This window comes from Aethalodelphis obliquidens, unplaced genomic scaffold, assembly GCF_003676395.1.
Source record: "Aethalodelphis obliquidens isolate GAN/ISIS:26980383/991018 unplaced genomic scaffold, ASM367639v1 scaffold13, whole genome shotgun sequence".
NCBI lineage: Eukaryota > Metazoa > Chordata > Mammalia > Artiodactyla > Delphinidae > Aethalodelphis > Aethalodelphis obliquidens.
In genome coordinates, this window is record NW_020837957.1 from 2,376,552 (window position 1) to 2,403,711 (window position 27,160).

The following is a 27,160-nucleotide window of genomic DNA, read 5'->3' on the forward strand; positions in this document are numbered from 1 at the left end:
GCCAAAGGGCCGCATCTCCAGAGCCCAAACCTGGGCTTTCGCTAGGGCCTTGCAGGGAGGGAGCTCGCCTGCCCGCCCGCGCCGGCACAGGTGTCCGGGGGGCGGCGTAGAGGTCCCCGCGGGCGGGGCCGGCGCGCCGGTGCGCGGGGCCCGGGGGCCCGAGGGGGAAGTTCCCGCGAGGTGGTTCTGAGCTCCTCCTCGGCGCTCAGGTTTCCTCTTCCCGCCCGCCGGCTGCTGGCTGCGGCGCCGCCTCCCTCCCCCTCCCCCCACCCACTCCGCGGCCTCGGCCCGCCTCGCCCCCGCCCGGGCCTCCTCGGGCTCTCTCTCTCCCTTCCCCTCGAGCCTCCGAGGAGCCCGCAGCCGCGGGCGCCCGGGAAGATGGCGACGGCGGCAGCGGGAGCCGGCGGCGAGGGGGGCGCGGGCCTGGGCGGCGCGGCGGGGCCCGAGCCGGAGTCGGGGCCGCGCGGGCCGGACCCCTCCGCCGAGGCGCGCAACGACGCCCGGGGCCCGGCGCCCGCCGCGCTGCACCCGGAGGAGGTCGCCGCGCGGCTGCAGCGGATGCGCCGGGAGCTGAGCAACCGCAGAAAAATCCTGGTGAAAAACCTGCCCCAGGACAGCAACTGCCAGGTGTGGGGACGGGCTGCGAGGCGACGCGTCCCGGGGGCTACGGGGCAGGAGCTTTAGAGAGAAGCTGCCCACGCCCTCCCGCCCCCATCCCCCGGTGTCCAGGCTGGTGCCCGGCGCCTGGGAGCGGTGCGGGGGAGGAGGGGGTCGTGCAGAGTTACGAGAACGGTCCTTGGCTTTTAAAGAGCCCCCGGGGTTTGTGAGTCCGCGGTCATCCCGCGAAGGAGGCACATTAGGAAACTGAGGCTCGGAGAGGCGAATGAGCTTGTCCAAGGTCACGGGAATCTGGAGCGTTGTCTCTAAGTTCGGCTGGTTCCTTCCTTCCCCTCATGGCCCAGGGTGGTGTACTGGGGGAAGGGGTCGGGGAAGTAAGTGAAGGAGAGCGGAGGTGAGCTGCGGAGCACAGCTTGGGGGTGGGGGACAAGTCTTCGGGAGCACCCTGAGACTGGCGCAGGGTCTCAACGGGGTCCTCGCGACTTGGATGTGCCTTGGGGGGTGGGGTCACGGGAAAGCTGGGAGTGAGTTTTGCTGTTGCAGGAGCACTTGACCAAGTTTGTATGAAACAACTCTGTCCCCTCAGTTTGCTAAGACCCTGGAATAGAGAGGTTATCGCTGCGGTTTGGGGAGCCTTGCAGCCGTCTTCTCCCTGCCGAGTACTGGAGGATTTGTTCCTTAGCGACTCCGAGGAGGCTTAAAGATAGGCTACTCTGTGTCTTTGATCCAGATTAACTGTTGCTTTAAGCTCTGCATCTATTTGACTTTTTTTTTTTTATCCTCGATTACCAAAGTTACGTGCTCATTATAGGAAAGCTAGAAAACACAGAGAAGCGCAAAGGGAGGAATAGAAATCACCTGTATTTTTGATACTTAAAGATAACCATTGTTAACGTGGAGTATTATCTTTCTTTTCCTGTGCGTATGTATTTTTTTTTTTACCAAAAAAAATCGAATTTCTTTGACTATTAAGGGTTTCTTGTCTAGATGTTCACGTATCTTTCACATTTAATTGGAATTTCTATATTTTGTGGGGATGGGGAGGGTGGTCTGTCCTGGTGGTTGCAGATTTGGGGCACTTCGTGTAGTTCCTCCTGTAGTGGGATGCATGGAATTGCAGGGGAGCTGCCTGTTGATAACTGCAGCGGTTCTTCCATTAGATCCGTTAAATATTGAGACCAATGCCTCATTACTATGTAACTAGACCTTACATAGCCACTCACAATAAATGTGAGCATGTAACCTTATAACCCATATACATGAAGGGCCATTTTGTTTCAAAAACAATGTAAAAAAGTCTCTGTTAGTGTTTGTACATCTCATCCCTCCTTCAGCTCTTTCCATGGTTGTCCACTTCCCCTCAGGCAGGTGATGTTCTGTAATGCTATAAGGACACCTGCAATGGACTGATTTCATAGAAGCAACTTTCCCGTGCCCACGCAAGTATAGGACAGCAAGTGAGCACAGAAAGAGGGAGGCTTGGAAAAGGCAGATGGAATTAAAAAAAAAAATTGAAGAAATAGCAGCTATGTGTGTAGATCATCTAGAAGAGAGGTGGAGAAGTGTCTTAATTTCCTTTGTAGAATGTCAACTATTTTTGTTATCACATTTCTTTGCATTAATTTTCAAAATATTTGGACCAAAAATTTTAGATAGTTCTGTCTATTCTTCCTTTGGTGTTGGTATCTTTCTCATTCCCTTCTCAAGAGACTTGAAAAAATATATTAAAGAGTCTAATAAAAGGAACAGTTAATTACCTGTTGTTAGTGATGGAGAGAGGTTTTATGAGAATTACACTGATTTGTATTTTTGAGATATTCTTTCTCTGTTATGAATTTATGTTTCACCTAAATTTTAGGATTTTTCTGTAAGGTAGCAAGCATAGACTATCAAATAAAGTTGGTTTAAGATCTGTATGTCTAGTTGGGTCTTTTACTGCCAAGTAAAGTATCTTAAATTTTTATGCCATGCTTTTTGAGAGCTGAAGAGTTTCGTCTATAAGCAAAAAATAAATAACTAAAAGTTGTTAGGACCTAGAAACTAGTTTCCAGACTTGTCCTAGCCTTTGTTTTTTTCTATGATGATTTCCATAACAAAATATTATTTTAAATATTTCTGATAATGTAGTTTTAAAATTTAAACAGATCAGTGTTTGATTACAGATAACATTTGTTTGAGTAGTGTTTTTCTTTTCTCTATTGTCTTCAGTGCTTGTACCTTTCCTAAGTTTTCTGATCACAATCATATTATAAATATCAATGGTCTGTGTTACACGAATAAGTAGAATAGACCGAAGTGTGCTAATTTCTAAAAGCAATTAAAAGACACTCGTTTCTTCAGATTATTTAAACTGAGTTGCTATTTTTATTAGTTCAATAAAATTAATATTTACTTGATCTACTTCTCAAGTTGTAATATTTTCTTGAATATATTCTGCTAGGATTTTTTGTTTGTTTTATCTTTTATTTACCTTAACAATTATAATTCTGTTTTTACCTAGTGGCTGCATTTTACTGTCAACTTACTAGTGAAGAATTAAGTTTAATCTTATTTTGTATCTTTTAGCCAGTATCAGCTGGATAAACTCCTGTTTCCTCCTTATGAAATGACTAACATGGTAAAAAAAAAAAAAAAGTTACTACTTTTTGTTCAGTTTCTAAGTAATCAGATATTTTAAATACCCAAATTCTTGTTCTTTTCTAGAAGAGTCTGTGTTCATTTATTCTGGAATATCACATTAAGGATCAAAGTCATTCCTAACTCTGGTTCTCAAACTGTATAGTTATGTTTCTAGAAAAGCTATGTTGATGATTGATCAGTAGGAACCCAATAATTTTTTCTTAACATTTTTAAAACATGGGTGTTTTCTTTATTAAACATAGTTTTCATAAGTCTTACTCATATTTTGTTTAATTTTTGGTATAACAGCATATACCAAATAGCATCCCACAACTTTACATTTCCTATGATTAGAAGGCACACTAAAGGTATTATTTTTTTTTAACATCTTTATTGGAGTATAATTGCTTTACAATGGTGTGTTAGTTTCTGCTTTATAACAAAGTGAATCAGCCATATGCATACATATATCCCCATATCCCCTCCCTCTTGCGTCTCCCTCCCACCCTCCCTATCCCACCCCTCTAGGTGGTCACAAAGCACCGAGCTGATCTCCCTGTGCCATGCGGCTGCTTCCCACTAGCTATCTATTTTACATTTGGTGGTGTATATATGTCCGTGCCACTCTCTCATGAAGGTATTATTTTTAAGTGAGAGCTTTTAAAGGTACAAATGTCAAATACCTTACAGTAGTAGAAATACTAACTCTAAAAAAATGAACGCCTTTATACTAATAAGTGCTCAAAAGAATAGTTACTATGGCATCTGTCAGGCGCTGTCTGGTGATCATCCTATGCTTTCCGGAATCCTCCCAGCCCTCTGTGTTCTCGTAGCTTCAACTCTGGTTCATATCCTTTTCATCTCTTGCAGAGTTACAACCTTTCTGCTTGTCACTTACCGTCATTATTGTGCTGTCTCTTATTTTTTAGCCCATCCTGCTTACTGTTTCCCTGAGAGAGCTTCCCAAGGCACAAATCTGATATCACTCCCCTATTCAAAACAAGAGAAAACAACAACAACAAAAATCTTTGGCTCCACATTCTCAGCAGTGCTTCTCAAACTTTCCCTCAAATTCTCCCTCATTTGTCTCTTCTCCTCAAATTGTAAGGAATAGTGAACCTGAATTAGCCTATGGCAAGAGTGAAATTGCTTTGAAGCTTCATGTTCTGTCTGAAAAATTCACATTAATTTTATGCTCTAGGAAAATTGGATTTAATATAAAAACAGTGACAAACTCATTTAACTTCCCTCCAAATTTTTTACATAAACTTGACACTTATGGAAGATGCACCACAATTATCCTATGATTTTTCCATACTCCTGTATTACCATGGAGTACTCAGACCTCACCTGAGAAGCATGACATACTAGGATAGAATTCTAAGACTCTAGGCTTTTTTTTTTTTTTTTTGGTGGTACGCGGGCCTCTTCCTGTTGTGGCCTCTCCCGTTGCGGAGCACAGGCTCCGGACGTGCAGGCTCAGCGGCCATGGCTCACGGGCCCAGCTGCTCCGCGGCATGTGGGATCTTCCCGGACCGGGGCACGAACCCGTGTCCCCTGCATCGGCAGGAGGACTCTCAGCCACTGCGCCACCAGAGAAGCCCTAGACTCTAGGCTTTTTGTGACTTGGCCCCTGCCTACATTTCTAGTCTCATATTTTATTGGTTCTACATTGGATTCTACTCTAATGTTTTAAAGCTACCTCCATCCTTGAGTACTTCATGCCACTGTGATTTGGTGTTTGTCTTTGTTAGTGTTTTGGAATGTTATTATAGTGATTAATTTATCATGAATAATATTTATAATAATTAGAATTATTTATCGTGAATAATAACAGTGCTGTGAACACTGGTTCTTATTCATTGTAGCTATCGTGTATATGTGTGTGTCTATATGTGTGAATAGTCTTTTGCAACTCTGACTTTAGAATTTTGATTAGTTAAGGTAATGCCCTAATATGTGGTTTTTAATTGTATTTCTATAAATTGTTTATATTTTATGGTTAACCTGATTCTGTTTCAGTAGCATTGCTACTGGGGTTTCAAATTGGAGAAATAATGACATTTATTTACTATATTGTTTGAGTTCACTCAGTTGTTTTTTTACATATCGTATGCATGTACCTGTATTTTGTTTTTGTTGTATTTATTTCAAAATCTGAAAGAGATTTTATTGTGTAATTAGAAGAAAATGTGAAGTGCTTAGGGCTAAATAGGAGAAACATTCTATTGTCTCACTTTGGGTGTTATTAACTTTCATTTCAAAGTACTCTATTAGGGTAGTTAGTTGAGAAGCTTGATGGTTAATTCATAGAGGCCCATTTGAAAGCACAGCACTTTTTAGAATAACAAACCACCAAATGTAGGAAACTCTGGTTGATTTTCCTTTTAAAATCTATTTATTCCCATTTTTCTTTTGTTATTAAAAAACCAATAGAATTTTCTCACATGCTTTGTGTTCTTTAACTGTGGGATTTAAAAATATACATGATTTGTTTTCTCTAACAGTATATTCAGTAATTATTGCCTCTTTTTAAACTGACAGTACTGGGATGTTTTTGCATTATGAAATCATTCTTTTTCTTATTGAGAATGTCATTTTGCTTACTTCCAAAAGTTACTTTTCTTAGTGTAGTAGTTTGTACTACTTAAAAGTTATCTATTATGTTTTCTTTTTTAGTGTAGTTAATCAGAATTAACTTACGGGTTCTGTGTCTCTTCTGTGTATTTTATTATCCTATTCCCAGTGTAACAAGAACACTGAAAGCTGCTAAAGGAATATATTTCTACATTTCTGGGCCACCACTGGCTCAGTGAATTTCTAGTCTTGGCAGAAATTCTTTAAAAAGTGTTTCAGCAATGCTTGTTCTTGCTCTGAAAACACATTTGAGAAGAGGAGTGTTTTGTGGTTTGCATCACAATGCTGAGTGTTAAACAGTCCAAAGACGTCTCCCTACCTTATAGCCAGTGACCCTTAGGGTCTCCAGGGCTCATCTCTCATCTGTGGGCAAAAAGCTTTATGCTTAGCTCTGCTTAGCCCAGCAGAAACAGGCTGATGAAAGAATGTTAAGACATAAAGAAAGAAAACAAAATCATCTATAAATTTAAATATCTATAATTGCTTATTAGAAACCCTGGCTCTGTTTTTACTTTGTTTGCCTAAGAGGCAGTCGCCTCAGTCGGAGGTGATAGTGTGCACTGAGGGGTACTGGGTGAGAAGTGGGGGCATCAGACCGCCTAGAACACTTGTCTGTATTAGCTGTTTTGGCTCATGATTTTCTGCAGAGGATTGTCTTTGGTTGCTATACTGAATGTCTTCCATTTTTTTCCTCCAGACCTTTCTCCACCCTTCTTACCTGCTTTGTGTCCTCGGAGGCCGACTGTACTGTGAAAAGCACTAACGGGGCTCTCTTATTCTCTGATTTCTGATTGCATTTGGCCAGAGCCACTGGTGGGAGATCAAAGGGCAGAGGAGAGAGAGATTGGGGCATTTATTCACCCAGCTCCATCTCTGTGAGGTTACTGTGGCTTGGCTGTTTCCTCTTTCAAAGGTCACAGTTTCTTTCCAATGGAACCCTCCATGCAACTAAGCTCTCTGGGTTGTTGTAATCATTCCCCTTGCCTTTATTAGGCCTAGGGGTTGTAGGGGACTGACTGTTGCTAACCATGGGCTTTCTGTAAACTTTTGTAGATAGTCTCTTTAAAAAATTCTCTCCAGTTACTTAGTCTTTGAGTGTGCCATCTGTTTCTTGCTGAGACCCTGACGCTGTTGCCTACTCAGTCTCCGTTCTTCCTCTTGTCTTTCCTAGTAGCACCCAGATTTTCCTTTGAGGACCTGCCCTCCATTATTTAGGGACTGCATGGTTTGAGTGGATTTGCTTTCTGTCCCTATCTGTAGAAGTGACATAAACCAACAAACAGAATTCTTCTCTTTTGCCATTGGAATTGGTTAAAGGATGGGCAATAACCTGGGTGTAAGCCAGTCAGCACATGGTAGTCCCTTGGCCACAATGATTAGTTCAGCCTAGTATAATAAAGAAGCTTAGGACTTTGGTTGTTAAGGTAATTCTTTCTTCCCACGGGATATGAATGCAGAGACACATTGCTCAGATTGTAGCTGACATTCTGAGGACAGAGCAGACATCCAAAGCAGGATTGACCTGGAAAGAAAGGAAGAAAGGAAGAAAGGAAGGAAGGGAGGGAGGGAGGGAGGGAGGGAGGGAGGGAGGAAAAATAGAGGCTGAGCTAGAGCCCTGATCAAACTATATATGAAGCCTGACCTACCTTTGCATTTCTTAGTTATGCAAGACCCTAACTTCCCTTTATTTTTCATTTATTTCAAGTTGGGTCTTATGTTATTACCAACCAGTACTATCCTAAATAATACAGAATTTTAGTTAAAAAATCATGAAATTTTATTATTGAAAAGGATGGTAGAAGACATTTTATCCAACCCTTTTGCTTAAGACATGAACACAATTTACAGGGTCCTGAACACATGGTTTCTAGCACATTTTTAACACCTTTAGTTTCAAAGAAATCACTGTTTTGTAAGGTATCCTACTCCATCTTCAGACAGCTTTTGTTATAAATGTCTTATTTATATTAAATATGTAAAATTTATTTCCCTGAAATTTTGATTTCTTGATCCAACTTCTCCCCTCTAGTAGCATAGAGAAATTATGGTATTCTCTTTTTTAACTTATAACTTCACCTCCTTCAAACCACTACATTGAGGACATGAGTCTGAGTTTCCTCACCATCTTGTTTATTTTTCTCTGAACGCACACCACTATCATTTTGTCATTGCATCTCTTAAAATGTGGCGCCCGAAATCGAGTATGGTAGTCTAGTTGAGATCTCCTTGTAATCCCTCAGCCAGAGCAAATTCTCTTTTCTCTGGATTTCTATAATAACAATAATAACCTTTGTTTATTAGATGCCTGCTGTTGCCAGGCACCGAGCTTCATTTACATTATATTTAATCCTTTTTTCAAGGCTGTGAGATCAGATTTTTTTATTCTCATTTTACTGATAGGGAAACACAGATGCAAAATTAATGTCATTTTAAAACATATCAAGACTATTCACAATGAGTATTTGTTGATACAAAGGTTAATATAGGGCTTCCCTGGTGGCACAGTGGTTGAGAGTCTGCCTGCTGATGCAGGGGACACGGGTTCGTGCCCCTGTCCGGGAAGATCCCACATGCTGCGGGAGTGGCTGGGCCTGTGAGCCATGGCCGCTGAGCCTGCGCGTCCGGAGCCTGTGCTCCGCAACGGGAGAGGCCACAACAGTGAGAGGTCCGCCTACCGCAAAAAAAAAACAAGGTTAATGTAAAGAAAATGTCTCTTTAAAACATATCAAGACTATTCACAATAAGTATTTATTGCTATGAAAAGTTTCCCTTTTTTGTTCGATTTCTGAGTCTCTAACTTAGTGTGAGTCTCTCAACTTGTTTTCTAGGCATTTGACACTTAATTTTGTGCTTATTTACTCTCATTATCTTTAGATTTCCTTCGTCCTTATGCTTGTACATTTTCTTTGTGAATTTGAAGGTTTCTGTTAAACTTTTGTTACCACCTGAATGCCAAGATAGCATTAGAATTCACTGTATTTGTTTGAGCCTGTATTTGCACGCATATTCTTTGCCTCTTTTCCTGCCATCCCCTTTCACCCAGCTCCAGCCCGCCCCACCCTATCCGCTTTGCCCCAGCTAATCAGTTTTTATATCTTCCCTTAACCCACTACAGTGATTATCTGCTTCTAGTTCCCAGCTTGCCTTTATTTCCTGAACTTTGGATCTTCTGTTACCCTCAAGTTCAGCTGCTGGCTTTTGACTTCAGATCAGTCTCCTTCTCTCTGAGTTTATACCTTGTTCGTTTTTCGCATCCTGATCTAGAGTGGAAGTAATGGCAATAAACAAGAACATGTGAATCTGGGAAATTTTAAATTTTGAAATAATCACAAACTTACAGAAAGGTCGTAAGTACTGTACAAAGAACTATTTTTCCCTAAACTGTTTGAGAGTGAGCATTGACCTACTCTCTATCAACCTGAGTACTTTACTGTGTATTTTCTACAAATATGGACTTTCTCCAGCATAAACACATCACTACCATCAAACTCAAAATACTACCGTCAAATCTACAGATCGCATTTAAGTTTTGCCAGTTTTCCCATTAATATCTTTTATAGTGAAAGGATCCAGTTCAGAATCATATATTGTACTTAGTTGTTGTGTCTTTTTAGTCTTCAGTCTGGAATAACTTGTCTTTTCCAGCCTTGACCCTTTTGAAGATTACAGGCCAGTTACTTTATAGAGTGTCCTTCAATTTGGACATTCTATATAATTAGATTAGTTCTGCATAATTAGACTCAAGTTACATAACCTTGGCAGGAATATCACGGGGTGATGCACGTTTTAGATTTGTCCCATTGCTGATAAAGTTAACTTTGATCCCTCTGATTGACTTTTATTAAAGTGGTATCTGCCAGGCTTCTATAAGCAAAGTTTTTCCCTTTGTAATTAATAAGGATTTTTGAGAGGAGATACTTTAGTTAAGACTGTATAAATATTCTACAGGCATACCTCATTTTAGTGTGCTTTTCTTTATTTGCTTGTCACAGATATTGCATTTTTTACAAATTGAAAGTTTGTGGCAACCCTGCATCAAGCAAGTCTGTCGGCACCATTTTTCCAACAGCATTTGCTCACTTCATGTCTCTGTGTCACATTTTGGTAATTCTCACAATATTTCCAACGTGTTCATTATTATTATATTTGTTATGGTGATCTGTGATCAGTGATCTTTGTTACTATTGCAAAAAGAGTATGATGTGCTGACAGCTCAGATGACGGATAGCAATTTTTTAGCAATAAAGTATTTTTTAATTAAGGTATGTACTTGTTTTAGACATAATGCTACTGCACACTTAATATACTAGAGTATAGTATAAGCATAACTTTCATATGCACTGGGAAACCAAAAAATTTGTGTGACTCACTTTATTTTGATATTCACTTTATTGCAGTGGCCTGGAACCAAACCCACAATGTCTCTGAGGTATGCCTGTATTCCCTTTCTAGTGTTCAATTTATTGATTTATTATTTTATGTCAAAAATAAACTCTTGGTTTCCTATGTTGTCCAGCGGTTTATACTCCATTACTATCATTACTTACCTTGATGCTTTAATTGTTTTACGTTTGGACAGTGGGAGCTTCTTTAAGCTGGCTCCTATGTCCTCTTTTTAAATAAACTTTTTGCTTTGGAATAATTTTAGATTTACAAAAGAAGTTACAAAGAGAGTACATAGAGTTCCTATATATTCTTTACCCAGTTTCCCCTAATGTTAAATCTTGTAACCAAGGTACACTAGTCAAGACTAAGAGATTACATTGCTACATTATTATTAACTGAACTGTAGACTTTGGATTTGATTGGTTTTTTTCACTTATGTCCTTTTCCTGTTTCAGGATCCAGTCCAGGGTACCACATTGCATTTAGTTACCACATCTCATCTCCTTAATTTCCATTCTGCATCAGTTTCTCAGTCTTTTCTTGTTTTTCTTGATCTTGATAGTTTGGTCAGAAACTTTTTAGAACACCCCTCGGGTTTGTATGATGTTTTTCTCATGGGAGATTAGGGTTACGGAATTTTGGGAAGAATTCCACAGAGGCAAAGTCCACTTCTGATCATGTCATTTCATGGGGTACATGACATCAATATGACTTTCACTGGTGTTGTTAACCTTGATCATTTCCTTAAGATGATGTCTGCCACATCGCTCCTCTGTAAAGATAATATTTTTCCCATTCACTGTTCTTTAGAAACAAGTCACTAATTCTAGCACACACTTAAGGGAAAGGTCCTTTTTTTTTTAAAATTAAAGTATAGTTGATTTACAATGTTATGTTAGTTTCAAGGGTACAACATAGTGATTCAATATTTTTATAGATTATACTCCATTTAAAGCTATTATAAAATATTGGCTATATTCCCTGTGTCATATATTGTATCCTTATATATTTTTTCCATAGTACTTTGTACCTCTTCATCCTCTACCCCCATTGTGCCCTTTCCCGTGTCCCTCTCCCCACTGGTAATCTCTAGTTTGTTCTCTATATCAGTGAGTCTGTTTCTGTTTTGTTATATTCATATTTTGTTGTATTTTTCAGATTCCACATGTAAGTGATAACATGCAGTATTTGTCTTTCTCTGACTTATTTCACTCAGCATAATACCCTTCAGGTCCAGCCATGTTGTTGCAAGTGGCAAAATTTCATTATTTTTTATGGCTAATATTCCATTGTATATATATACACACACCACATCTTTTTTATCCATTCATCTTTTGATGGACACTTAGGTTGCTTCTGTATTTTGTCTACTGGTCCTATGTACTTTTGACATGTCCCCGTCATTCACTGAGCACTTCCCTTTGCTTTTGACACGATACGCTGTTGCAGCTTGTTTTATTTTCTGTGCTTTAGCTCTTGAATCATCCATTTCATGAGAGACTGAATGCTTGTTTTCCCCCAAATTCATATGTTGAAGCCCTAACCCCCAGTGTGGCCGGGGTCTCTATGGAAGTAATTAAATTTAAAGGAAGTCATCAGGGTGGGGCCCTGATCTGATAGGATTATTGCCATTGAAGAAAAGACACCAGAGAGCTCTCTTTCTGCTGTGTGCCTCACCCCCAGCCCAACCCCGATGTGTACAAGCACCAAGGAAAGGCCATGTGAGGGCATAGGGTGAAGGTGGCCATCTACAAGCCAGGAAGCGAGATCTCAGCAGAAGCCAGATCAACTAGAGCCTTGATCTTGCAATTCTGACTTCCAGATCTGTGAGTAAATTAAGTTTCTGTTGTCTATGATATTTTGTTATGGCAGCCCTAGATGACTTTTATAAAGCCTAGTTTCTTTTGGGGGAAAATACTATTAAGAAGCCAAGATCTGGGAACTAGATGTACTCATTGCCGCTGAGATATCACTGCTGTCAGTTCCTCTTAGTAGGCAGAGCAAGAGAATATATGAGTGTATGTATGTGTGTACACACATATATTTACACCTATATGTGTCTGTCTATTGAAAGGAATGAGTTCACACTGATATATCAAATTGCAGTCTAACTCCGTAGAGTTCTTTCCAGTTTTCTCCCATTCCATGTTTGTTACTTTTTTTTTCTGACAGTGAGAAACCTGGTGTTCATTGTCCTTAATATATTTACTTATTTGAACAATCCTCCTTTAAGTAATCAATCTCCCATCACCCTTGCAGATGACTGTGCCCTCCCGCATGCAGACACCCACCTCATCCAGTATAAGCTCCATCCTTCTGTACTGGGCTCTTCCACTGGCCAGAAGGCTTCCTCACCTTGCCTGAGTTCTGACTCTCTGTGCTGGGGTTTCCTTCTGGGCAGATATCCTCCTCACCTTGCTTGAGCTCTGAAACCTGTGGTATGAAATAAGATATTTTGTGTGAAATATGTGTAAGGGTACAGTAAGTGATATCTATTATTAGTGGTGCTGTGGCGGGCAGAATTTAGAAATGGCCCCCCAAGATTTCTAATCCATGGAACTGTGAATGTGATAAGGTATCACATGTGTGACTGTTACATTACATGACAGAAGGGGATGTTTGCAGATATAATTAAGGTTACTGCTCAGTTGACTTAGGGGTATCAAAAGGGAGATTATCCCAGTGAGCCATATCTCATCATACTAGCCCTTTAAAAGCAGAGCGTTTTCTCCAGCTAGTAGCAGAGGGAGAAGTCAGATGATCTGAAGCACAAGAAGTGTTTGATGCACTGTTGCTGGGTCTGAAGATGCAGGGGGCCACATACACAGATTTTAGAGCAGTCTCTAGATGCTGAGTGTGGTCCCCAGCTGACAGCCAGCGAGAAAATCGGGACTTCAGTTGTACAATTGCAAGAAACTGAATTCTGCTAACTGCCTTAATGAGTGGAAGTGCATTCTTTCTTAGAGCCTCCAGATAAGAGCCCAGCCTGCCTAAGCCCTTGATTTTGGGCCTTGAGAGACCCTAAGCAGAGAATGCATTTGAGCCTGCCGGAACTTTTGACCTACAGAACTGAGAGATAATAAATGGGGATTGTTTTAAGCAATTTAATTTGTTGCACAGCAATGGAAAACGAATACAGTATTACATCCGGGTGATACTGGAAAGAGAAAACATTTGTGTCAGAGAAAAGGAGATCGTGATTTCTGTAGGATTATTCTTTGGGAGACATGGTTATGTAAATCTATCTCCTGGGGATATCTATAAGCAAGAACTGCTCAAGGAGAACCTCTTACTGCTAGATATATAATATTCATTAATTTGAGGTATGTAAATATTTTCTTTTAAAGAAGAAGTGAGTTATGTATCAGGTTAGTGTGAAGAGAGTAATTGTTTTTTCTTTTTGAGCACTTTAAACATACTGGTTTATGTTCAGATGGTAAAATAATCTTAGAAAAATACTGTATTGGAGTTGATAAAGGTAATATGTAGAAACAGATATTCATGCACTTAACAAATATGCAAGGTCTGCTTTTTGCCAAATGTTGGAGACTTTTTTACGAACAAGGCCAGCTACATGCTATTTGCTACTAATAAGCCTACAATCTAATGAAGATACAGATATATAAGCAGTTAAAATACAGATGATAGGTGCTATAAGTGTTGCAATGGAAAAAGTAAAAAATGCTATGGGAGCCCAAAAGAAAGATACCTACTCCACACCTGAGAGATTCAGAAAGGCTTCTTAGAGAAACTCATTTAAGCTGAAAACCAGGGAGAGAGAAATTAACTAGGGGAAGGGAGAGAAAGGGAGAAGTGAGGAATATTCATAGTGGTAGTAACAAGATATATCAAGTCCTAAAGAAAAGAAAAAGCATGGCCAAGAGTTAGGGCATTGTGTAAGGAGTAGAGTTTGAGAGGAGTAGATAAGGAGTAGATAAGGAGTAGAGTTTGAGAGGGGTAGTGATTCAATATAAGGCTAGCACATTAAGTAGGACCAGATGATTGTAAGACATTTAAGGAAGTTTGGATTTTATTTTAAGGGAAATGAGGATCCGTTGAAATATTTAAACAAGGGAGTGATGCTTTCAGATTTCTAGCTGTCAAAAAGTAAAATTATGTTGTTTTTGTTTTTATCTCCCAAACTTTGTTCTTACCCTGATCTCTGTCCTAAGGTTAGGAGGTCAGTGATGCAGTAAGCATTAGGAATGCGATGGAAATGAATAGTTCATAGGTTTTATTTTTGTATTGATGATACTTAAGATATAGTATTCATTGTGTTTGCTCTAAGGTCTGTCAACCTGGGTTTGAATCCCAGATTCGTTACATACTGTCTATACAAGTCCCTTCTCTAGGCCTCAATATCTTCCACTTTAAAATCGATAATAACATCCAACTTTAAAATCCATATCATGGGTTTGTTAGGGTTAAACAAAGTTATTTCAATAAAGGGCCTGAGAGAAAGTAAACATTCAATAAATTATCATACTGCTAATAAAAAAGCTGAAAGTTTACTTAATTTTTTTTTAAGCCAAGTCAAAATGTTCCCCTGGCAAAGAGTAGGTATTCAAAAGAACTTTCCAGCAAAACAGCTGTATCGAAAGCTGTTAAAAGTTTAGCCAAGTTAAAATTGACACCGCATTTACTCAGCCAGTACCACGAAATGTATCATATGATGGGCCTTGTGTTGGGCCCAAAACAGTATTATCTGGTGTGTAACATTCAAATGCAGTTCTGAGCAAGCAATAGCTTGTAAAGGTGTGGAGCCCGGGAGAGAAATTGGAGGTGGAGATAAAAATTTGGAGATGACTGGCATGAAGATGGGACTTAAGTCATCTCAGTAGATGCAGAAAAATCATTTGATAACATTTAACACCCATTCATAATAAAAACTCATAGCAAACAGGAATAGAATACAAATTCCTCAAACTTAAAGATTATCTAGAGAAATCAAAAGCAATCATGTTCCATGGTGAAATATTGAAAAATTTCCCTTTGAGATTAGGAGCAATACCAGAATCACTTCTATTCAAGATTGTACTGGAAATTATGGCTAGAATAATATGGCTAACTCCAGCTGACTAAAAACTGATATGTGAAAGAAAAAATTTAAAAACTTTTGGAAGACAAACTATCGTATGACCTTGGGTAGGAAAGGATTTCTTAAGGCACAAAAAACAGAAATTCTAAAGGAAAAAGCTGATACATTTGGCTTCATTAAATGAAAAACTTCTCTTTACCAAAAGTACCCACAAATAAAATGACAGACCACTTACTAGGGGAATACATATATAATATGCTTCCCAACAAGGAATTAGTATCCAAAATATTAAAAAAAAATTCTACATGTCAATAGAAGAAAATATAGGGCTTCCCTGGTGGCGCAGTGGTTGAGAGTCTGCCTGCTGATGCGGGGACATGGGTTCGTGCCCCGGTCTGGGAGGATCCCACATGCCGCGGAGCGGCTGGGCCTGTGAGCCATGGCCGCTGGGCCTGCGTGTCTGGAGCCTGTGCTCCGCGACGGGAGAGGCTGCAGCGGTGAGAGGCCCGCGTACTGCAAAAAACAAAAACAAAAAGAACACAATAGAAAAATGGGCAATAAAGATAAGTAAATGTTTATCAGAAGAGGAAATAAATGGTAAACAAATATGAAAAATAACCTGTATCAGAGTTCTTCTGAGAAACATATATAAAATTTATATTAATATGTATTTATACTATATACATTCATAGAGAAATTGACTGATTGATTGTGAAGGCTGGCTAGTCTAAAATCTGTGAGGTATACCAGCAGGCTAGAAACTCAGGCAGGTGTTGATGCTACAGTCTTGAGGCAGGATTTCTTCTCCAGAATACCTCGGTTTTTCTCTTCAGCTCTTCAGCTGACTAGATGGGGCCCACCTGCATTATCCAAGGTGCTCTCCTTCACTTAGAGTAAACTGATTGTAGATATTAACCATATCTAGAAAATACCTTTGCAGCAACACGTAGATTACTTAAGAACTGGATTCTGTAGCCAAGTTCACACACAAAACTAACCATCACAATGCCCTGCCTTATTAATCAAGGGAATGCAAATCAAGAGCACAAGGAGGTATGATTTTATATCCACTAAATTGACGAAATTTAAGTGTCTGATGAGACCAAGCATTGTAAGAACTCCCATATACCATCGATGGGAATGTAAACTGTAACAATCTTTCTGGTAAAGAAGCTGGCCCTTTCTTGTAAAGACGATCCTTTGCATGTGTATAGCCCAGGAATTTCCCACTTTCAGAAATTTTTGCACAGGAACACCAGGAGATACGTAAAATTTACAAGAAGGTGACAGTAGTTTAATAGGAAACAGTAGCAAAATAGCAACAACCTGGAAACAAATCAGATATTCACTGATAGAAAAATAGATATGTAAACCATACTAAAATCACAGAATGGAATGTTAAACCATAGTGAATAAATGAACAGTAGCCGTGTGGATCATGAGTGAATTTTAGAAACATAATATTGAGTATAAAAAGCAAGGCAAAGAAGATTAAAAATAGCATAATACCATTTTTATAAAGCTCAGAAACAAACCAAAACAATGTATTATTTGGGGATACAAAGCTGCCTGAGGACTCCAGCTATGGGGGATGGGCTAGTGCAGGAAGGCATAGTTAGATGGAACAGTGTTGCCAATGTCCTAGTCTTTAAGTTTGGTGTAGAGCTCCTGGGTGCTTATTTCATTATTATGCCTCATAATATATGTTACAGATAATCCTTTTGTATTATCAGATCACTTACAATTTTAAAAGAACATAAATAAAAATATTTTTTTCATTCCAAAAAAGTGGAATTTAAAAGCAAAGTGCTTTAATCTATGAAAGCCCTTTTTAGAACGTAAGTCTGCAAAGGGCTTGGAAGACAGTGTGATTCAAGTTTAAAACTAAGGCTGGGTTTCATTCAGGAAGAAGTCCACACCAGCTAGAACAATGGTTGTTTGACTCTTGGGGGGTTATTAACAGACTGCTTTGAGTTGAAAGCTATTAAACCTCTCCCCAGAAAACATTTCATATGTGGAAAACTTTTCATTTAATTCCAGGGGGTGATGGTGAATCGGGTCTGGAAATAGGTTACTAAAGCTATCTAACAATTACCAAAATCGATGAGCTCATCTTACTGTAAGAAATGTGTAACTGATATTGCTAGTCAGAGGACAAAGTATTTGCATCAAAGGTGCAACTTCATTCCTTAAAGTTAGCTTGTAAGTTGAAAGTGTCATAAAACTAGATTAGAACAGGGAGACATAATTTTAGTCCTTTTGGTTTTGTGTGGTGTGGAGCACAGTAGAATTTTGGCAAATGGTTGTTAGGACTCTCTTTCAGGTTTTAAGTTTTTAATTTGGCCAACTTGCTGAGGCTCAAGTTGAGGGGTGACCCACTTTTGCCTGGGTCAAGGCAACCAGGGCATGGAGAAAAATAATTGTTGTTTTCTTTGCAGGAAGCTTTGTAAAGTTTCCCAGTTGGCCAAATCTGTATTCCACGTCTGATACATAGGAAAGCTATGATTAGAAATATGGGTGTTTTAAAAATAAAATTTCCAACTGGCAAAATGCATCTTTGAAAACTTAGGTGGTTCTGTTAGCTAAATGAGTAATATAACATGTCAATTGTTTACGGAGACTTGATCAAGTGAAGAGCAGTATCATGTTTTCTTTATCTGGCATTTGACAGCTGTTAACTAGTGAAATGAGAGATTAAAGTTTGTGCAACTAAAAGCACACACTGGATCCTTTCAAACAAAACTGTGTCACCTTCTATATAAAGTATAATATTAAATTAAATGATTGGCAAAATATATATGGTATGCTGCTGAGAGAGTTATGTTTACTTAATGAACAATACACTGTTGTTTAAGTTCAAGAAAATATTGAAGCTTACAAGACAAAAAATTACCATAGCGGTAATATATAAACTAATCTGTATGTTGATCATATTACTATGTAATTCATCAAACAATATTTTACACATTTGATAAGTATATATATTTTAAAACATTTCTAATATTGACTTACTGATAAAGAATACTAAATTATCACCTTTACCTTTCTTATCTTTCTTATCTCAAAGATGATTGTCTTTGTTTCACCCAGCACTATTTTTATACTTTGCCTATTATATCAGTCTCCCCCACTCCCTTACGTTGGATTGAAAGAGAAAATGTTTCTCAACTTGTAACTGTCCTCTTACTTATTTTCCATTTTCATATGATCACTTATTCGGACATTGTGGTGTTGGTTTTATAACTAACTGTGGTAGTATACTATTTCAGTTAATCCTGGAAGAAATAAGGCAGTATAGCATAGAGGTTAAGAGTGTTGTCCCTAGAACCAAGCCAATTGGTGAATGTATACTCAGCAAATTACTGAGTGTAAGCTTTGGCAAGTTACTTGAATTTGCTCTGCTCTGGTTTCCTGATTTTTTAATGAAAGGAGTAAGTTCAGTGTTCTGGTACCTAGTAAAAACTAAATGAATGTTAACTATAAAAATATCAGTAGTAAGAATTATTATTATATTACTGAATTAATTAGTTTAGGTTGCAAACTTAACATCCTAGCACTTATGTCTGTTTAGTGTATTCATTTGTAAAATAGAACAGGTTGGCTGTACCACTGTCTCACCTGGGGTCCAAATGTCCACTTACGTGATAGTTCAATTCCTTTAAAAAATAATAACTACATCGGTTGTATATTATGAGTAAAATTTTCAAGGCTTAATATCAAGTCAATGACAAAATAAATTATATTCACTTTAATGTTTATGTGAGTGCCTAGTATGCTCAAAGCAATATATATAATATACAGATAAATATAGTTCTTGTACTCAAGTATTATCAGTTTAACAGAAAGGATTGGAGAAATACAGAGGAAATATGCTGTATTTTCCCAGGTGGATGGAAGTTATGATATCACAGTTTAAAAGTTCAGACTGGATTAGTAATAGAAACTGAACAAACAAGAAAGCCAGTTTAAACATCTTGGGGAGCCAAGGGGAAATAAATTGGACTACATACCATACCTTGGTGGTTGTTACTTGTTTTCATACCCAGGGACCTCTAAATTAGGTTTTAATTTATATTTATTTCTTCTACATGCTGGTATTACCATCTACAGGTGTAACACTTGTTAAAAACTCAGTATGTAGAACACAAGTAGAAACATTTTATATTATTTGTGTAAGAGAGGCATAAATAAAGTATGACCGTTGTTAGCATAGTGGTGGGAGAGGTGATGTTCCGTGGAAAAGAATTGGAAAAATCTTCATGGAAGAACATTTGAGCTGGGATTTCAAAGGAAGCATGTGATTCTAGATGAAGTTTGGGAGCTGTAGTGGTATGTTTGCCCCATGCTAGATCGAGGTATCAGCGTAATTCAGAATGAGGATTGTGCATGGTATACTCATGAGAGAATGAGTGTTCATCTGAGCAGGAATATGGGCATGTGTAGGGATATATTGGGAGATGTATTTGCAGAGGTATGTTGGTGCCATATCTGGTGGGCCTGAATGCCTTTAATTTAAATAAGTGATGGAGATCCATGGAAGATTTTTTTACATGGGGGATGGTGATGGTAATGGTGGTCGGCTGCTACAGCTGGATCATCTACTAACTGCATTTGTGTGTTTATTGAGTTCATGTTTTGTCTCTTTCAGGAAGTTCATGATTTATTACAAGACTATGAGTTAAAGTATTGTTATGTGGACAGAAATAAGCGAACAGGTAAGATTTCTGTTCTAAGCGTCTGATTTTAATTCTGCAGGTTGTCGTTATAGAGCAAAAAAGCTAAGTGTCTTTTTATTCTTAAGCTAATCTCTGAAATTCTTAAACATTAAATTATATACATGTTACTTAATTTATTTTCTGGAGGTAATACTATTCTAAATTTTAATCACATAAATTAATATAATACTGGTGGCAGCCATTTGGGGGAGCTCATTCTACCACATGGATGCTGGTGCTGGTAAGCACCATTTGGAATCCTCCCTCTAGGTTATTAGTGCCTGACCTGGCCCTGCTGGGTCAGTGCTGGGATGCATCAGGCCAAGCAACTAACAGGGTGGGGACACAGCCCCACTCACCAGCGGCCAGGCTGCCTTAAGACCCCTTGAGCCCATAGCAACCAGAGGGGCCAGGACCCAGTTCCACATACCAGTGCATAGGCACTAGCCCTGGGAACCCCAGGGCCCTGCATCCGGAGACCACAGGACCCAGCTCCAGCCACCAGTGGGCAGGTACCAGCCCCAAGACCCCCCTGAGCTCTGGCCCTGCCCACCAGCAAGCTGGCTCTAGCCTCTCAACCAGCCTCACACACCAGTGGGCAGGTACCAGCCCCAGGACATCCTGGGCTCCAGCCATATACACCAGTGGGCAGACCCAAGCCCCAAGACCACTACAGCCCCGCAGCCTGCCATGGCAGGACCCAGCCGACTCACCAGCAGGCCGGCACCAGCACTGAGACATGTTGGGCCCCTCAGCCAGCTTCCCCAGAAACCAGCCCCACCTACCAGAAAATCTCACAAGCTTTAGGACACCTAGGACTCTGCAGCCAACTGTGTTAGGAACCGGCCCTGCATACCAGTGGGCTAAAACCAGCTCAAGGACACCCAGGGCCCTGTAGTTGGATATCCTGGGACCCAGCCCCACCCACCAGTAGTCGGACACCTGCTCTGGGATCCCGGGCCCTGCAGCCAGAGACCCCAGGACACAACTCTGCCTATCAGTTAGCCAGCCAAGCCCCAGAACCCAGCTTTACCTCCTGGTGGGCGGGTACTAGCCCTGGGATCCCCGGGACCCCAACCCTTCCCACCAGTGGGCAGACACCAGCCTCAGGACCACCACAGCACTGCAGCCTGCCCTGTCAGAATCTAACCAACACAACAACAGGAAGGTTAAAAGACAAAAGTAGTAAAATTATTTATATCTGAAATGTGTAGTTAAGGGACACACAAAACCAAAAGATGTAAAATATGATGTCAATAACAGTAAATGGGGGGGAGGGGAGTAAAATGCAGGGTTTTTAAAATGCATTTGAAATTAAAACAGCAAATTAAAATAATAATATAGAGATTTATACATAAAAACCTCATGGTAGCCACAAACCGAAATTCTGTAATAGATATACACAAAAGAAAGAGAAAGAAACCTAAACATAACACTAAAGATAGTCATCAAATCACAAGGGAAGAGAACAAAAGAAGAAAGGAACAAAAAAGTTACTACAAAAACAATCCCCAAACAATTAACAAAATGGCAATAAGTACATACCTATCAGTAATTACTTTAAATGTAAATGGACTAAATGCTCCAATCAAAAGACATAGAACGTGTGAATGGATACAAAAGCAAGAACTATACATATGCTGCCTACAAAAGACTTCAGTTCTGAAGACACACACAGATTTAAAGTGAGGGGATGGAAAAAGGTATGCCATGTAAATGGAAATCAAAAAACAGCTGGAGTAGCAATACTTATATCAGACAAAGTAGACTTTAAGTCAAAGACTGTAACAAGAGACAAAGAAGGATATTACATAATGATCAAGAGATCAATGCAAGAAGAAAATACAGCAGTAATAAAGCAAATATTAACAGACATAAAGGGAGAAATTGACAGTAACACAATAGTACTAGGGGACTTTAACCCCTCACTTACATCATTGGTCAGATCATCCAGACAGAAAATAAGGAAACACTGGTCTTAAACAACACATTAGACAAAATGAACTTAATGGACTTCCATCCCCAAACAGCAAAATACACATTCTTTTCAAGTACACATGGAACATGCTCCAGGACGGATCACATGCTAGGCCAAAAATAAGTCTCAGTAAATTTAAGAAAACTGAAATCATATCAAGCATCTTTTCCAACCACAACACTATGAGACTAGACATCAACTGCAAGAAAAAAATTGAAAAAAACATAAACACACATGTGGAGGCTAAACAAAATGCTGCTAAACAACCATTGTATCATTGAAATCAAAAAAGAAATTAAAAAACTCCTGAAGACAAATGAAAACACAATGATCCAAATCTATGGGATGCAGCAAAAGCAGTTCTAAGGAAAGTTTACTGAGATGCAAGCCTACCTCAAGAAACAAGAAAACTCTTGAACAACCTAAGCTTACACCTAAATGAACTAGAAAAAGAAGAACAAACAAAACCTAGAGTTAGCACAAGGAGAGAAATCATAAAGATCAGAACAGAAATAAATGAAGTAGAGAGACTAGGAAAACAACAGAAATGATCAATGAAACTAAGAGCTGTTTCTTTGAAAAGGTAAACAAAATTGATAAACCTTTAGCCAGATTCATCAGAAAAAAAGAGAGAGGGCCCAGATCAATAAAATCAGAAATGGCAAAGAAGTTACAACTAACACCACAGAAATAACAAAGGATCATAAGAGATGACTGTGAACAACTATATGCCAATAAAATGGACAACCTAGAAGAAATGGACAAATTCCTAGAAATGCACAGTCTCCCAAGTCTGAACAAGGAATAAATAGAAAATATGAACAGACCAATTACCAGAGCATTGAAATTGAGTCAGTAACAAAAAATTCCCAGCAAACAAAAGTCCAGCACCAGATGTGTTTACAGGTGAATTCTACTAAACATGTAGAGAAGAGTTAACACCTGTCCTTCTCAAACTATTCTAAACAATTGCACAGGAAGGAATACTTCTGAACTCATTTTACAAGGCCAGCATCACCCTGATAACAAAACCAAACACACCACAAAAAAAGAAAATTCCAGGACAATATCACTGATGAACATAGATGCAAAAATCCTCAACAAAATATCAGCAAACTGAAATCAACAATACACTGAAAGGATCATACACCATGGTCAAGCAGGGCTTATCCCAGGGATGCAAGGATAGTTCAATATCTGCAAATCAATCAATATGATAAACCATATTAACAAATTGAAGAATAAAAATCATGACCATCTCAATAGATGCAGAAAAAGCTTTTGACAAAATTCAACATCAATTTATGATTAAAACTCTCAACAAAGTAGGGACAGAGGGAACAAACCTCAAAATAGTAAAGGCCATATGATAAGCCCATAGCTAACATCATACTCGATGGTGAAAAGCTGAAAGCATTTCCTCTAAGAACAGGACCAAGACAAGGATGCCCACTCTTGCCACTTTTATCCAACATAGCACTGAATGTCCTAGCCACAGCAGTCATACAATAAAAAGAAAAGAAATCCAAATTGGAAAGAGAGAAGTAAAACTGTCACTGTCACTGCAGGTGACACACAGTACACATAGAAAATTCTAAAGATGCCACCAAAAATTCATCAGTGAATTCAGTACAGTTGCAAAATACAGTGTTAATATGCTGAAATATGTTGCATTTCTATACACTAACAATGAACTATCAGAAATTAAGAAAACGGTCCATTTACCATAACATAAAAAAAACAAACATAGGAATAAATCTAAGGAGATTTACTCTGTACTCGGAAAACTCTAAGATACTGATGAAAGAAATCGAAGATGACGCAAATAGATGGAAAGATAATACAGTGTTCATGAATTGGAAGAAGTAATATTGCTAAAATGACCATACTACCCAAGGCAATCTACATATCTAATGCCATCATATCAAAGTACCAATAGGATTAGTCACTGAAGTGGAACAAATAATTCTAAAATTTGTATGAAAACTCAAAAGACCCCAAATAGCTAAAGCAGTCTTGAGAAAGAAGAACAGATCTGGAGGTATCATGCTCCCTGACTTCAGACTATACTACAGAGCTACAGTAATCAAAACAGTATGGTACTGGCACAAAAACAGACACATAGATCAGTGGAACAGAATAGAAAGCCCAAAAGTAAGCCCAGACATTTATGGTCAATTAATCCAAGACAAAGGAGGCAAGAGTATGCAGTAGGGGAAAGAGAGTCTGTTCAAGAAATGATGCTGAGAAAAATGGACAGCTCTTGTAAAAGAATGAAATTAGAACATTTTCTCATACCATACACAAAACTAAACTCAAAATGGATTAAAGACCTAAATGTAAGACAGCAAACCATAAAATCCTAGAAGATAACATAGGAAGAACACTCTTTGACATAAATTGTAGCAATATTTTTTTTGGATATCCCTCCTAAAGCAAAGGAAACAAAAGCAAAAATAAACAAATGGGACCTAATTAAACTTAAAAGCTTTTGCATAGAGGAGGAAACCACTGACAAAATGAAAAGACAACCTACTGAATGGCAGAAAATATTTGCAAAGGATATGACTGATAAGTGATTAATATTCAAAATATATGAACAGCTCATACAGCTCAATGTCAAAAAACCGAACAACCCAACTAAAATGGGCAGAAGACCTGAATAGACATTTTTACAAGGGAGACATACAGGTGGCCATCAGGCCCTGTGAAAAGGTGCTCAACATCACTAATCATCAGAGAACTACAAATCAAACCCACAATGAAATATTACCTCACACTTGTTAGTATGACTATTATCAAAAAGAGTACAAATAACAAATGTTGTCAAGAATGTGGAGAAAGGGACTCTTGGGCACTTGATGAGAATGTAAATTGGTGCAGCAACTATGAAAAATAGTACCGAGGTTCCTCATAAAACTAAAAATAGAACTACCGTATGATCAGCAACTCAGCTCCCGAGTAAATATCTAAAGAAAGTGAAAACACTAATTCAAAAAGATACATGCACACCCCAATGTTCATAGCAGCTGTTTACAATAGTCAAGATATAGAAGCAACCTAAGTGTCCATCAACAGATGAATGGATAAAAAAGAAGTGGTACTATGTACAATGGAATACCACTCAGCCATAAAAAAAGAATGAAATTTTGCCTTTTGCAACACATGGCTAGACCTGTTTATAATCTATAAACATTTGAATCACTATGATGTACACCTGAAACTAATATAATATTGTAAATCAACTATACCTCAATAAACAATTAGGCAAAAAAATGAATTTGCATTGGTTTTTAAAAATATAAATAAATAATATAATATTACTACAGATTTATGAATTTTTATAATGAATGTTCTAATGTTATATTGAGTGCTTTTTATATGTTAAGTATCCTTCAGTTTTAATAATATATTACTGGACTTAGTATATTACGTGATTTGACCTTTAGTTATACAAATTGGGAAAATCGTTTAATTTTTCTGCACATTAGTTTTATATCTGTGAGATTAAAAGCCTAAACTAGATTATTTTCTTTGTGTACATATGATATGTAAATGTTTAAAAACATCCGTTTGAGATGATAAAAAAATAAAACGTATGGAGGATGATATAACCATTATATATATACCGACTCCCAAATTAGCAAATGTTTTATTGAAGTATTTTATGCTTTTAAAATGTTTTTTGTAAGGGGTGGATGAAATGGGTGAAGGAAGTCAAAAAGTACAAACTTCCAGTTATAAAATAAAGAAGTACTGGGGATGTAATATATAAGGATGGTGACTCTTTGTCACAGTTAATAATACTGTGTTGCATATTTGAAAGTTGCTGAGAGAGTAGATCTTGAAAGTTCTCATCCCAAGAAAAAAGTTTTAACTATGTATGGTGACAGATGTTAACTAGAATTACTGTGGTGACTATTTCACAATATATAAAAATATCAAATCATTATGGGAGACTTCCCTGGCAGTCCGTGGTTAAGACTCCGTTCTTCCACTGCAGGGGGTGTGGGTTCAATCCCTGTTCGCAGAACTAAGATCCCACATGTCACGTGGCTTGGCCAACAAAAAAAAAATCATTATGTTGTACACTTGAAACTAATGTTATTTGTCAATTATACTTCAATTTAAAAAGTTTTTTAAAGTAGTTTTTTGTCTTTAAAAATATTATATACATGCTAGAGCCCTAATGTAGTACTACTGAATGAATACCTCTGATAGTATGGTCAGGAATTCTGCATTTATTTTTTCTGGCTTATAAAAAAATTGTGAAAAAGACATTATAGTTAAAAATGAAATTAGTTCCTACCCCTCTCTGGTTCCATTCCCTCCCTCCCTCTGATGATTAATTGTGGTAATCATAGAGCTGTTCACAGATTCTTTTTCTTTTTCTTCTGGTCATGAGGTAAGATAGTGCTTCCTTATTCCTTTTTGAAGTTACCAATGGACATGTGATTTGCTTTTCGATTAATGAAGTGCAGTGGAAATGGCATGTATCCCCTCCAGGTGGAAGATTTCAGAGCTAGCATGTGATTCACTGCTCACCCCTCCACTTGCTAAAGTGATTGAGGAAGGTTACAGAACCTCTTTAAACATAGTCCCAGAGTGACTATAATGAGCAAAGCCTCCTTCCTTCCTTCCTTCCCTCCTTCCTTCCTTCCTTTCCGCATGGGATATGCAGCATGAAAAGCAACAAGAAAAAAAAAACCCTTTTGTTAACCCATTGAAATTGTGGAGCTGTTTCTTGCCTAGGCATCCCATCTAATGCCTGAAATTTTACTATATGTAAAGTTAACAGTGTTGTACTTGGTGTTTTTTAAAACTTGGTGTTTTTTAAATGTAAATGGCATTCTACTGTATTTTTCATTTAGCAACTTGCTTTTTTTTTTTTTAACCTCTATTTTCTTTTTTGGATCTTTCCACATTGATACTTATAGCTCTAATTCATTGATTTAAACTACTACATATCATTCTGTCCTGTCAATTTATTACCATTGATAAATCTATTCATTACTGATAGACATTTAGGAAGCTTCAACTTTTCCAGCATTTTAAATAATGCTGCAGTGAATATGCTTTTACTTGTCTTCTAATATACATTGCAACTGTTTCTCCACAAGTGAATTACTGGGTTTGTAGGTTATGTACAACTTCAATGTTATAAATATT

General features: G+C 38.5%; 1 protein-coding gene across 7 annotated transcripts in view; it reads left to right on the forward strand.

Annotated features, from left to right (window-relative positions):
• Positions 1 to 318: 318 nt before the first annotated feature.
• Positions 319 to 27,160, forward strand: part of RAVER2 (ribonucleoprotein, PTB binding 2) — a 101,015-nt gene continuing 74,173 nt past the window's right edge. For 3 of the 7 annotated variants that reach the window (XM_027113985.1, XM_027113984.1, XM_027113986.1), the window contains exons 1-2: positions 320 to 627; positions 19,947 to 20,013. In XM_027113985.1, coding sequence (XP_026969786.1) covers positions 379 to 627; positions 19,947 to 20,013 — 316 coding nt within the window. In that variant the 5' untranslated portion in view covers positions 320 to 378. Of the gene's footprint in view, positions 628 to 11,881; positions 12,087 to 19,946; positions 20,014 to 27,160 lie in introns of those variants that run through there. The other 4 variants (XM_027113988.1, XM_027113987.1, XM_027113983.1 and 1 more) reach the window with 3 other exon arrangements.